Consider the following 12,789-nt stretch of genomic DNA (forward strand, 5'->3'; position numbering starts at 1 on the left):
TGTGTCTAATCAAGAATCTCACTGCTCTGACTGCCTATTGGAAGCATGTTACAATTATTGACGTGTTTGACTGGGTCAGAAATGCTTTATTCATCTTGGCCAACAAGTCGTAGAATGGGACTCAAACCATAGCTTCTGGTTCAGTGAAACATATGCTACTCACTAAGCCACAAGGCCTTCCTGTGTCCATTCTCCTCTAACCAGAGCTAAACATTTTTACATGCATTGACACAAAGCTGAATCTAGCTTCCACATCAGGCTTTCAGATTATGATGATTCTTTAATCCTGAAGTTTCTGGTTTCCCATCTATTACTTGTCAGCATATTGCAGTGTGGATAATTTACCCCAATTGTTTAAAGGGTAGTTTCACCTTAGATGCCATTACTCTGTGCAAATATTGACAATGAATGGCTGCAGCAATTTTCCATGAAGATAAAGCCCAATTTGATCCACATATCTGTCCGCATATGCACTGTTATTTCAAAAATATATTTTATTCATATAAGTTTCTTTATATGCATCTGTAGTCTCTCTAACAGTTTCTACTGTTTCGTAGCATATGGAGAAATATTGGAGTTTGACTCGATTCAACAAATGAACCAAAGGCATTTCTTACTTATACAAGACTATATTTATTTTTGCAGGAGGGTCCAATAGCTGAATGGACCCCCATTTAAATTTGGCAGTAAGATCTTAGTTGCTGATCTTTCCTCACTGCACCTTGGCAGCAACTGTTCCAAGCTTTAGTGTGTCCCTCAGCATGCAGTCCTGGACCTTGGAGTGTGCCAGTCTGCAGCACTCACTTAAGGTCAAATCCTTGCTCTGGAAGACCAACAAATTTTGGGCAAACCAAAGAGCGTCTTTCACCAAGTTGATGGTCTTCCACGTGCAGTTGATGGTTGTCTCAGTGTGAGTCCCAGCAAACAGGCCACAGGGCACAGAGGCCTCAGTTTGGTGATACACTCGTCCCAAGTTTTTGTGCATGCACCTTCCCTTCTGAACCATATTCCCAGCATCTTCAGGTAGTCTGTGCTGATAATTAAGGGGATAAAGGCCCTTGCAGATGAGGTTGTACGATAGCAAAGCAGAGTGCCTGGTGGTCTCTCTTCTTCTATGGCCAACTGCAACACTCTTGCTTTTATTCAACTGTGATCAGCAAGCTCAACATAGGTAGAGAATTGACCTTTTCTGGACTGTACGATGCTAGATAATCTCGCTAATCCATTGGGAGAACTTCCCAACACTTCACGAGTTGCACACATTTTTAAACTGATGCAAAGTGTCCATTTAGCAATTAAACAGTCCCATCCAATTTGGAAAAACACCAAAATGGTTCTTGTTAGCTAAAGAGACACTTACCCTTGCTTAAAATACCAGGAGTAACAATGTAATTTTAAGTGAGTAAAGTGCCATTCTAAAATACTGGTATACCATAACCCAATACTTCCTATTATAATTCCATAATTGCGAACATTTGGAAGGTGTGAATGACCTACCCTCATAAGGAGAATCATTAACATTGGAAATTCTTAGTACTACAGGACTGCAATGCTCTAAAAAGATTTGAGACTATTTTCATACGTTTAAACGTCTCATATACTAATCTTCTGACCTCTGCTATCTTTATTTTAAGTACATAAGCCTTTGGATATTTACAGATTTTACAGTCCTGCAGATTCATCAGCTGAGCAAATGATTAATTTGACCTAGCTGCATATTTAAAATAAAACAAGTTTAGCTGAAGTTCCTGAAGGCTGATGAATATTTGCCGCAGAGTATTCAGCTTTTAAATCTGTACCACGGTGCAGGGACTGAGATCTGAGGACGAAGCAATAAACTGAAACTGGCACTTACCCAGAGTTAATCCCTCACAGTCAGACATCACGTACAAGGAGGTTTTGTTTTTTATTTCTTTCCGCTTTCCCACTCCTGCGTTAATACCCAAACCACAGTAAAAACCTACAGTTAAGGTCTTTCACTGCAGTTCACACTGTGAACAGTAATCGGCCCCAGCTGCTACTTCACAGAAATCCCCACCCTGAGCTAATGCAAACAAACAGTCCAGCTTCTTATTATGGGATGCAAAGAATGCACTTCTGTGCCAGAACTCTCTGCTCCTATTGGTGGATAAAATTACTTTTCCCCGCCTACTTCCATAATATTCCCAGCCAAGGTCACTGGAGTCGCGGTGGATATTTTAATTGCCATTGAAAAATTAATGAGGCAAGAAAGTCTATATACAGGTTGGCAACAGAAGGCCGGATTGATTTAAATTGTACTCATCCCTGTATTAGCTGATGTCGTGTTGCAGCAAAAGACAGTGCTGCATTTTCTGCATCTATAACTACAGAGAACAGGCAGTCACTCAATAAACTTCACTGGGAGGTCCACAAATACAAGTAGAGGCATTTAAAATGATAATGCCGCATCAGCCAGAATACAATCTAAGCTTTTATTGATGTTCTGTTTGGTTTGTGCACTTTCCAGAAAAAGTATCAGATGTTTTCCTCAAGGAATCAATTTTTATCTTTTTCCTCAGTTGGCACACGTGCAGTAGATAAAGGATCTGTTTACTTTTACTGAGCCTGGAACGGACCTTCTATTATTCTGTGTAACTTTGTCTCTTGTTGATTACAGAGGCCAAGGGCCAATTTTCATTGCACAGTGTTGATGACTGGCATAACGTACTGCCAATGGATGCCTTCAGCAATTGGCCAGAGCTATTTCGATGCTCAGGCCCCAGTGCCTCTGACTAACAAGCTGTAGGTACAATACCAACAAACAGGGCAGGGGGGGGAATAGAAAAACTGGCAGTTCCCCCACAAAACAGAGCTGTACTTTGTAGCTTTAGTGCAGCCTGGAGTTAGCATTGCTTGGGGCAGAGTGTTTAAGGTGAAGGAGCAAAGAAGTACAAGGGACTAACCGGAAGATACCGAAGAGCTCAGGAGCAGCATCCACACAAGAGAATGATTAATGAGAACCTCATAATTTTGCTGAGTGGTTTGGGGCTCTCTTGAAGGGCCACAGGTTAGATCATTCATTGGGTAGAACATGCACAGTGTGATTACTGATAGAAGCAAATTGCACTGAGCTCCACTGTATAAAAAGGAGCTTTATTTCCCTCCTTAATCAGGTGTCATCCTGTGTTAGGAAATCTTGGTTGAATTAAACAGGGATGCATGAGGCATAATGGTTTAAATTGTTCCAATGAGCCTGCATTTGTTTTGGTCTTGATGGATTCATGTTAAAAGGTAGAAATGCTATGAACACGTAGCTATCATTTAATAATATCACAGGTATTCAGAGTGAAGACTCAAAATGTTAACTCTGTTTCTCTGTCCAGGATGCCGCCAGACCTGCTGAGTTTTTCTAGTATTCTCTGTGTGTTTCAGATTTCCAGCATCAGCAGTTTTTTTTTATTTGAGGCCATAAACTTGACCTTGCCTCCAATATCCACATCCTGAAAACAAATTTTTTAAATGGCACAGGCATAACACAGTGGACATCTTGGAACAAACAGAACTTGTTAGCATTTCTGATATGGTAACTGACAGTAGTGTTATCATTACCAACGTTTTACAATTTTGTACTTTGTTACATTTTGAGCTTCCTTCCAACCATATCAACATTGTGTAATAAAAGCAGTTTGCTCTAGTTTCTAAATATATAAATAAAAACAGAAACAGCTGGAAACACTCAGTACTGGTGGAAATAAACAGTTAATAGTTCAACTCCAACATGGCTCTTCTTCAGAATTGAAGGGAGGTAAAAATATGGTGATGGCTTTCCTGCTATTGGAAAAGCAAGGAAGAGGCTGGTGGAACAAAAAGAGGAGGACAGAGTAGGGTAAGAACGTAAAGGAGATTGGAGATCACAGATATCATGGAACAAAAGGCAAACAAACAGAGTGGTAATGGTCATAGCAAAGAAACAAAGCATTGGTAGCTATTAATGGTGGAGTAAAGGTCAGTTCTGACTGAAAGCAAAAATGTGAGGACAAAATAAAACTAATATTCTGGGGGAAAAAAATCAAAACAGAGGAAAAACTTCAATTTCTTCAATTGTTGAACTCAATGTTGAGCCTAAAAGGCTGTAAAGTATCTTCAATGCTGTAAACCACTATGACTCCACGAGTCTACAAGGTGCTGGTCCTACAACTTAAATTCCACTTGACCGGAACACTGCAGCTGGCCTAGGTCAAAAATATGAGCACGACAGCAGGATGGCAGTACAAATAACAAGCAACAGGAGGACTGGGTCATGTTTGTGGACCGAGCAGAAGTTATCCAACAAAGCAGATAAACAGTCTATATTTGGTCTCCCTAGTGTAGAAGAAACTGTGTTGTGGCAGTAAATACAACACAATATATTGAAGGAGGCACAATCAAAAATCACTGCTTCACATTTGGAACCTCAGGTCATGAGGAGAGTGGAGGGAAAGGAGAAATTGCCCTGAGATTGGGAAGAGGGGTTGGGGTAATAGAGGAGTGGATAGATAGAAGTGTTTGCAGAGAAAGCAGTCCCTTTGGAATACAGGCAAGGAAAAGGGAAATATATTTGGTGGTGGTATCATGCTGGAAGTGGCAGAAAAAGCAGAGGATAATCCTCGGAATTCAGAAGCTGGGTTGGAAAGTGAGGACAAGAAAAATCCTATTGTGATTCTGGGGAGAGAGGGAGGGGCTGAGGATGGATTAGAAAGAAATGTGAGTGGCACGATCAGAACCAATAAGATGAAGGTAAAAAAGACTATAAAAAGAAATGGAATCTTAGAAGAAGTGTAGTCAAGATAACTGTTGGAGTCAGTGGGCTTATAACGAATATTAGTAAACAGTCAAACTCCTGAAAGTCACATTAATCCTAAATTAATGTTAGCGACATGAGGTTGACATTCATGAACCTAGGGCTGGATTTTCAAAGTGGAATTGGGAACGTAACATCCAGAGTATCTGACCAATCTGACCCCATTTCTGAGCAGTGTTGATCTTCCGATGTTATCTTGAAACACAAATGTCATAATTGGCCAAGAGGTGAGCTTGATGCCCAATGAGTGGTACCAGGGACCAGGAGATGCCTTCCCATGCCAGCAGTAAAGGCAGGTAGTTGCCCTTTGTTGGGGCATGCAGCTGCCTTGCCTGAAAGCAGGCAGCTCCCCGAGAGTAGTTCAACAATGATAGATACTGTTTCAGAAATTGCTGGCAAAATTCAACACGTCTGGCAGCATCCATGAGAAGAAAGCAGATTCAACATTTATATTCCTGTGACTATGATGATTTCTGTTTCTGTTTTTATTTCAGATCTGCAGCATTTTGTTTTATGCTATTATACAAAAATGGCCATGTATGCACTGGAACCAGCACTAGGCAAGTTAGAAATCAATGCAGAGGAAATCCGTAGTGGCTTCACAGTGAACTTGGCAGCTGTGTTCTAACCTGCACCAGACTGTTCTTGTCCACTCTGTTGAGCTTAGGAAGTCACAGTGCCTCAAGGACAGGCCTCATAATGAACTCTCTAATAAGATCTTCGGAAACATTCTGCAGCTCCATTGTCACTGAGTCCCAGCCCACAGTCTTTTGAAAATCTGGCCCCACATCTCTACAATTAAAATAAATATTTCTGTTCTGAGGAAGGGTCACCGGACCCGAAACTCTGTTTTCTCCTACACAGATGCTGCCAGACCTGCTGAGCTTTTCCAGCACTTTGTTTTTGTTGTAAATGTTTCTACCCACATTAAGAGGAAAAAATGTTTTTATATTGTGCTTTTCATGATCTCAAAACATACCAAAGAGCTTTTACTACGTTAGTGATGTTAACATGTGAAGTCAAGTGTGTAGATCCTGAAAAAGTATTCTTTAACAATGGTATAATGCACTGGAGGCCATAAAATGCACATCAGGTTCATCTGTCCACATCAAAATGCAATAATTTTAGACAGGTTAATTCCCAAGGAAGATACTTACATTAAGGCAACAACTCGCACATCTTTGGAGTTTTTAATGCAGGTAAATATAAGAAAGTAATACATTCTAAATCAAGGAAAAGGAGATTAGGAGCATTGACAAATAACTTGGTTAAAGGGGTAGGTTTTAGAGGGGTATTAAATGAGGTGAGAGTAGTGGAGAGATGCAGAGAAATGGGAGGAAATTCACAGTGCAGCACCTAGGTAGCAATACTCAAAATACTGGGACCAGAGCACCAGAAAAACAGAGATCTCTAGGCTTGAAACATCAGCCTTCCTGCTCCTCTGATGCTACTTGGCCTGCTGTGTTCATCCAGCTCTACGCCTTGTTATCTCTGTTGAGAGCACTTGAGCTGGAGAAGATTACAATGATAGTGAAACATAAGATTAGAGACGGCAAGACTTCAAAAATTGAGGTGCTGGAAGGAGAATAGGAGCCAACATAGATCAGCAAGGAAAAGGATGAGTGAGACTTTGTGCAGAAATTTAGATGAGCTGAAATTTCTGGGGGTGGATGATAAGAAGTCTCCTTTTGGGGCACCTTTTGGAGATGCAAAGGCATGGATAAGAGTTTTAGTAGATGTCAGGTTTGGAATAGATGTTGGAAGTGTTAGATAAGCTACTAAACTGTAATGCAGAGGATTTGAGTTTGAAGCTCTGCTTGGAGAATAGATTTTCACAACAGAGCAGCAAGAGAGTATTCATATTCATTACTCATAACAAATGCAGTATGGATCAATATCAATAAATGCTTTCTGTAGATAACTCTATGCCACATTTCACCCTAATGGAATAAATTGATTTAAACGTGGTAGCCTTGTTTATTGAGACAGTAGGAACTGCCGATGCTGGAGAATCTGAGATAACAAGGTGTAGAGCTGGATGAACGCAGCAGGCCAAGCAGCATCAGAGGAGCAGGAAAGCTGACATTTCGGGTCTAGACCCTTCTTCAGAAAACAGCCTTGCTTTTCCTCAGCTTTCTTGCTCCAGTCAGAGAATGCCATAGTTTGTGTTCATAATTTACAAAGAATTAAATAAAATTACATTGGAAGACTATATTAGGTGTAAGTTCTTGACAAATGAGAGCAGTAAGAGCGGTGAAGCTTGTCTAAAATACTTTCTTTCAGTTGCCTGTCACTTTAACACACCACCCTGTTCCCTGGCCAAAGTCTCTTGCTGCAGTATTCCAGCGAAGCTCAGCACAAGCTGGAAGAACAACACCGCATTTTCTGCTTGAGGATCCTGCAGCCCGCCGGACTCAATATCCAAGTTCAATAATTTTAGGGCCTGAACTCTCCCATGTACCAGACCCTTACCCCACACACAAGGTCTTGTTATCACATAGTCTGCTATTACATACTACTGTTGTTAGCCACTAATCTTCTTCATTAACAGCTGTTCACCCTCCCAGCCAGATTGTTATCCATTCCTTTGTCCGTCCAACTGTTCTTCTCTCTCTTTGGCCTCTATCCCCAACTATTGTTTACTTCTTACCCCCTCCGCCAACTCTATCTTCTGCATATAAACCAACATTTTCCTAGCTACCATCAGTTCTGAGGAAGGGTCACTTTACCCGAGACATTAACCCTAATTTCTCTTGACAGATGCTGCCAGACCTGCTGAGCTTTTCCAGCAACTTCTGTTTTTGTTGTTGCTTCCTTCACTGATTCTATTGTATTTTGTTGCGGATTTTGATTGCTTTGTGAGGGATGGACTGTACCGTTTCAAAAAACAGTAGATCAAGCTGGTGCCCAGTAGCTTTTTAAAAACGCAATGATCAAATCCAGGTTAAATATACTCCAGCAAAGAGTGAAAAGGTATGTTGAAGGTAAGGCTTTCACAGATAAGTAGAAATGTTAGATCCAAAAGTTTGATTTCATAAAGAGGTATGTGATAGATATAAGAAGAATAAAATGCAGTGGAGCTGGCATGATAGTCATAATAATAAATGATATAAAATGTAGTGTGATTCTGGGTGATTAGCTCCATATCTGATACACATATTGGAGTCTTTGTGCTCTTTCCTCAGCCTCACCCAAGAAATGAGTGATGGACATTTAATATTTATTGTGATCATGCAAACAGTTTTATCAAGTCTTTTCCAAGTGACATTAAATAGGCAGCAAGAGGCAACAATTGCACATGGTTTTAGCAAGCTTGTGTAAAGTCTTCCATCTAGAAAATGGATAACACCAGATTTTAGACTTGGGAGTAGTAATTTGTGACCTGCCCATGCCTCCTCAGTTCAAGGTACACAATACAATGTCCATCTATCCAGCTCATCTACAAGGTTACAGCGCTAGCCAGTGCATCCTTGAAATGTGGCCAATGAACTTTTGCTCTCAGCAGATGGGCCTGGAGCCATTTTTCCAGACCTTGTGGCACAGTGAAACTGTTTCTCTGATTACTGCAATGTAAAGTCTTGCAATGTGAGTATTATAGCAGTCAGAGGCATCCACGGTGATGAAGGTGGTATTGGATGCCATAGAGGTGCTGGTTGGCACAGAAAAGATGCCATAGTTCTATAGGAGACCCTGAGATGGCAGTGGAAGCAAGAGGCTGATGGTCAACTCCTGGAATCTAGATCAAGGACATGGCTGAAATGCTACAAGATGTTCAATGGCTTTTACGTGGGTGGTCAAGGTCAGTGAATACAGTCCCACATGGTACGCCCCTGTCCACTGCTCCATCAACCTCTTATGTTGCTTAATGCATCACCCTCACCAGCAGCACTCCCTGGCATGCAGCAACTATAGCAAATATTCAGGTGCTCTATCTATCAATGCTGCCAGCCTCATGTCCACCTCTCACCACCTGCACATACACTTGGCTATTCAGCTACAACAGGCACACAATTCAAACACATGGAAGCGCAACCAGTGATATTCTGCTGTACAATGACATTCTTGGAGAAGGCAGTACTAATAGAGGGAAGCAAAGAAGAACTCGCAGGAGACAGGATGGCTGCATCTCCTGAGCCTATTGGAGGCGATGCAAGACCACAGCATGGTCTTACGAGCCATCATGAAATCCCAACTAACTCTCATACCACCACTGGCACTGTGAACAAGCTCCAGAAATTGCAACCATGCTCCATGCTCAGGACCTTGCACCTGACACTCCACCTCCCTCCAAGATAACTTTCCCCTTTGGATTTTCTGCTTTCAGACTCCAAGGGCATCCCTAGCCACAGGAGCCTCATGAATTGGAGGGAGAGCAACAGCACAGCATTAACAAAGAGGCGCCGTCAATTGATCTGACACTTACGGCCATCAGTGAGACACTGACACTATACATGCCTTGGACGCTGGTGTTAGATTTAGGATCAACACAGAGTCATACAGTACAGAAACAGACTCTTTGGTCCAACTTGTCTCTGTCCCATATCTCTCTAAACCTTTCCTATTCATATCTCCGTCCAAATGTCTATTAAATATTATAACTGTACCTGCAGCTACTACTTCCTCTGGCAGTTCATTCCAATTTAGAGGCACCCTGCGTATGAAAAAGTTGCCACATAGGTCCGTTTTAAATATTTCTCCTCTCACCTTAAAATTATGCCCTCTAGTTTTGGACTCACCCACCCTAGAGAAAGGATCTTTACTATTCTCATTACCTATACCCCACATAATTTTATAAACATGATAAATCATTTGGGCATGAGTAGACAGTGATCAGCAAGCCAGAATGGTGCATTTCAAAAAGGTGATTCATTTACCAGCTTACGGAAGGGTGAGGCAGAGGTATGGACTGCTGCAGAGGATTTAAATTAGTGTCCTGTTGGAGTGGCATACAGGAGAGCACAGAATGTACACCGAGATGCTGGGGTTCCCGGCCAGCAGACAGCCTCCAGTCAAGGTCAAGGGACATGGAGAAGTCTGGCTCAACTAGTTGTGGGGATGTCACATGTTGCTAACTCAGTTGGATCCGTATGCCATGCTGCAGACCCTGAGGAACTGGCACTATTGCACCCATACTTGTTGCAGCCTCTCTGCATACATGCCACCTACACCAGTGCCATCACACTGAGGAGAGGCAACACCTTCTGTTCATGAAACAGCTCACTAAAATATCCCCCAAACTACCCCAGCGTATTACCAGGTGGTTTACAACAGAAAGTTGAACTTTCAAAGACAGAACCGGCAGTATGCCCGGTTCTTAAAATAAAGCTACTATAGAACTCATTTTGCGTGCAGACTCCTTTGTCATGACTAAACAATGCAGACGCTGCCTGCTCATTTGTTATACAGATCTGGGATTCTGTCTGGGATCAGCCATTTGTGATATCAGCTTCTATGACTGCAAGTCAAAACTTCAAACTATGGACATTTTAAAATTGTACTTTGCAAATGTATTTTGTGAAAGTAATGCAAACATAAATTAACTGGCTGTGTGGAAAGAAAGAGACACATTATACACCTCATGATGCAAAGGGAACATCAAACAGCAACCCCTTAAAAGGGAAAGAAGCAATGAAAGCAGACTAGCCTGTGATCTCTGTGACCCTACAAAGGTCAGAAACCTCCCCACCCTCCACCCTGATCACAGCAAGTCACCCTTGCAAATTATTTTCCAAACTGCAATTTGTATTTTGTATTTTTCACTTTGTAGAATACACAAGGACATAGTTCAAAAGCCAATTTCTACTGGTATGGGATAGTGGGACTGAGGTTCTGTGTGTCAGTGGGCTAAGCTACCCATGTGTATTAGCCTGGGTTCAAGAGTTAAAGTAGGGTGAAAGTCACAGCTTCAGAACTATCTCCTAGTTATTCCTGTGCCGTAGCGAAAAGGATTCATTCGCCCTGAGTGTCAGAGTTCTGCTACCTATCAAGCTAGCCCAAAGGAAACAAGATAACAAAAGTTGATCTCTCATTCTGAAATCTGGAATTCAGCCACAGTCAAAAGGAAACAGAAGGACAGAATCTCAAGCAACCTGCAAAACTGGGAATCTTGTAATCAACTGGTCACCTACTGATAACACTGTGACCAGTAACTTTCACTACAAAATTCAACTTTCAACTTTCCACTCTTCATAAAAATTTCAGAAACTGATCTGTATATTTTTAAAGATTTTTATCACTTTAGATTCACTTCTTACTTTTAATCTATTGCGTTACTACTGCTGGCAAAGTATAAATGCACTCTTTGTTAATACATGAGAGCATTTTAAATTGTTACTTTTCAAAGATAAGTTAACATGGGTGCAGAAGAAAGGTATTCACAAGGGAAGGGAACCATTTTGAGTGAACCATGTTGTGACCAGTCAAGAAGGTGGACAAATGCAGAAGGGGAGCCTGGTCATCTTCCTGATATTGGGATCTTAACAATTTGGGGTATCCTGTATGGCAGTGTAACGAATTGGAGAACCTCATCCAGGGTAAACTAGGATAGCACCAAACCAACATTAACCATCACTCATAGATAATGAAGTGTGGGGCTGGATGAACACAGCAGGCCAAGTAGCATCTTAGGAGCACAAAAGCTGATGTTTCGGGCCTAGACCCTTCATCAGAAAAGGGGGAGGGGGAGATGGCTCTGAAATAAATAGGGAGATGGGGGAGGTGGATCGAAGATGGATAGAGGAGGGATGCCTACCTGGAGAAGTTACCTTCCTCCGTCCGGACAAACCTCAGGGGATCTCTTTCCCTCTCCACCTATCTTCTCCTCTATCCATCTTCGATCCTCCTCCCCCTCTCTCCCTATTTATTTCAGAACCATCTCCCCTTCCCCCTTTTCTGATGAAGGTTCTAGGCCCGAAACATCAGCTTTTGTGCTCCTAAGATGCTGCTTGGCCTGCTGTGTTCATCCAGCTCCACACTTCGTTATCTCGGATTCTCCAGCATCTGCAGTTCCCATTATCTCTGATACAATCTTGACCATCACTCAAAAGCCCGCACGTACTTGTATCCTCAGAAAGCATTGAACAGGATGTGCAGTAAATGATCTACGACACATCCTGCCCTGGGGAACAGAGATAGCGTTACTAGAAGCTACATCAGACTACTGCGTCCCTCCCTGAATTACTTAAAGGAAGAAATAACAAAAGAAGGGTCCAAACCTGAAACGTCAGCTTTCCTGCTCCTCTGATGCTGCCAGGCCTGCTGTGCTCATCCAGCTCTACACCTTGTTATTTTGTTATCATGCCTTTTTCTTTGTTATCTCTGCAGCTCAGTGGAGAAGGTAAAGAGAAAGAGAACCCTGTACCCATCTACCCATATTTCCTTTTGACTTCAACCCATCATTCCCACTCTTTCTTAACTTTATTACCTTCCAGGCTTTAGAATGGCTTAAAAAGTGAGAAAAGTGTTGCTGGACATAGACTAATTACCGTTAATGCTTTTTTGACATTGGGAACATGGCATAATGCACATGCACATTCTACCAGTTTGTTATAAGGTGGTCACTGCAGTGGAAACAAGAATAAGCTGTGTGATTTTGATATCTGGGACCTCAACTGTAATCCATACTCCCACTATCACATCACCCTCTTTGTTGAATACAAGACACTTTGCAAATGAAATAGGAGCCATCAGCCACTTTATTAATCTTCATCACATCTTTCTTTTCATATTACTTTTCATGTCTTTGTCACAGTCTCAAAAATGCCTCTTAAAGATGTGAGATAACCTAGCTGATCTTTTGACTTGACTGCAGATTGATTTCACTGGCCTTTGTGTGATAGTTCTCTAAACCAGTCAGCACATCAGAGTAAAGCATCAGGTGGTGTGCTTCATTACAATCAGGTTTCTTGGCATAACGATGATTGTTGTGAAACTTCATTGTGAGGACAACAATACACTCACAGGCACTCACAGTCCAAATGACTGCAGGG

At 41.8% G+C, this 12,789-nt stretch overlaps 1 protein-coding gene across 2 annotated transcripts in view; it reads right to left on the reverse strand.

Annotated features, from left to right (window-relative positions):
• The window catches only part of eml1 (EMAP like 1), a 248,697-nt gene extending 246,625 nt beyond the window's left edge, over nt 1-2,072 (reverse strand). For both annotated transcript variants that reach the window (XM_048537396.2, XM_059649108.1), the window contains exon 1: nt 1,856-2,072. In XM_048537396.2, coding sequence (XP_048393353.1) covers nt 1,856-1,883 — 28 coding nt within the window. In that variant the 5' untranslated portion in view covers nt 1,884-2,072. The remainder of the gene's footprint in view (nt 1-1,855) is intronic.
• Between the last annotated feature and the right edge of the window lie 10,717 nt (nt 2,073-12,789).

This window comes from Stegostoma tigrinum, chromosome 10, assembly GCF_030684315.1.
Source record: "Stegostoma tigrinum isolate sSteTig4 chromosome 10, sSteTig4.hap1, whole genome shotgun sequence".
Taxonomy (NCBI): Eukaryota; Metazoa; Chordata; class Chondrichthyes; order Orectolobiformes; family Stegostomatidae; genus Stegostoma; species Stegostoma tigrinum.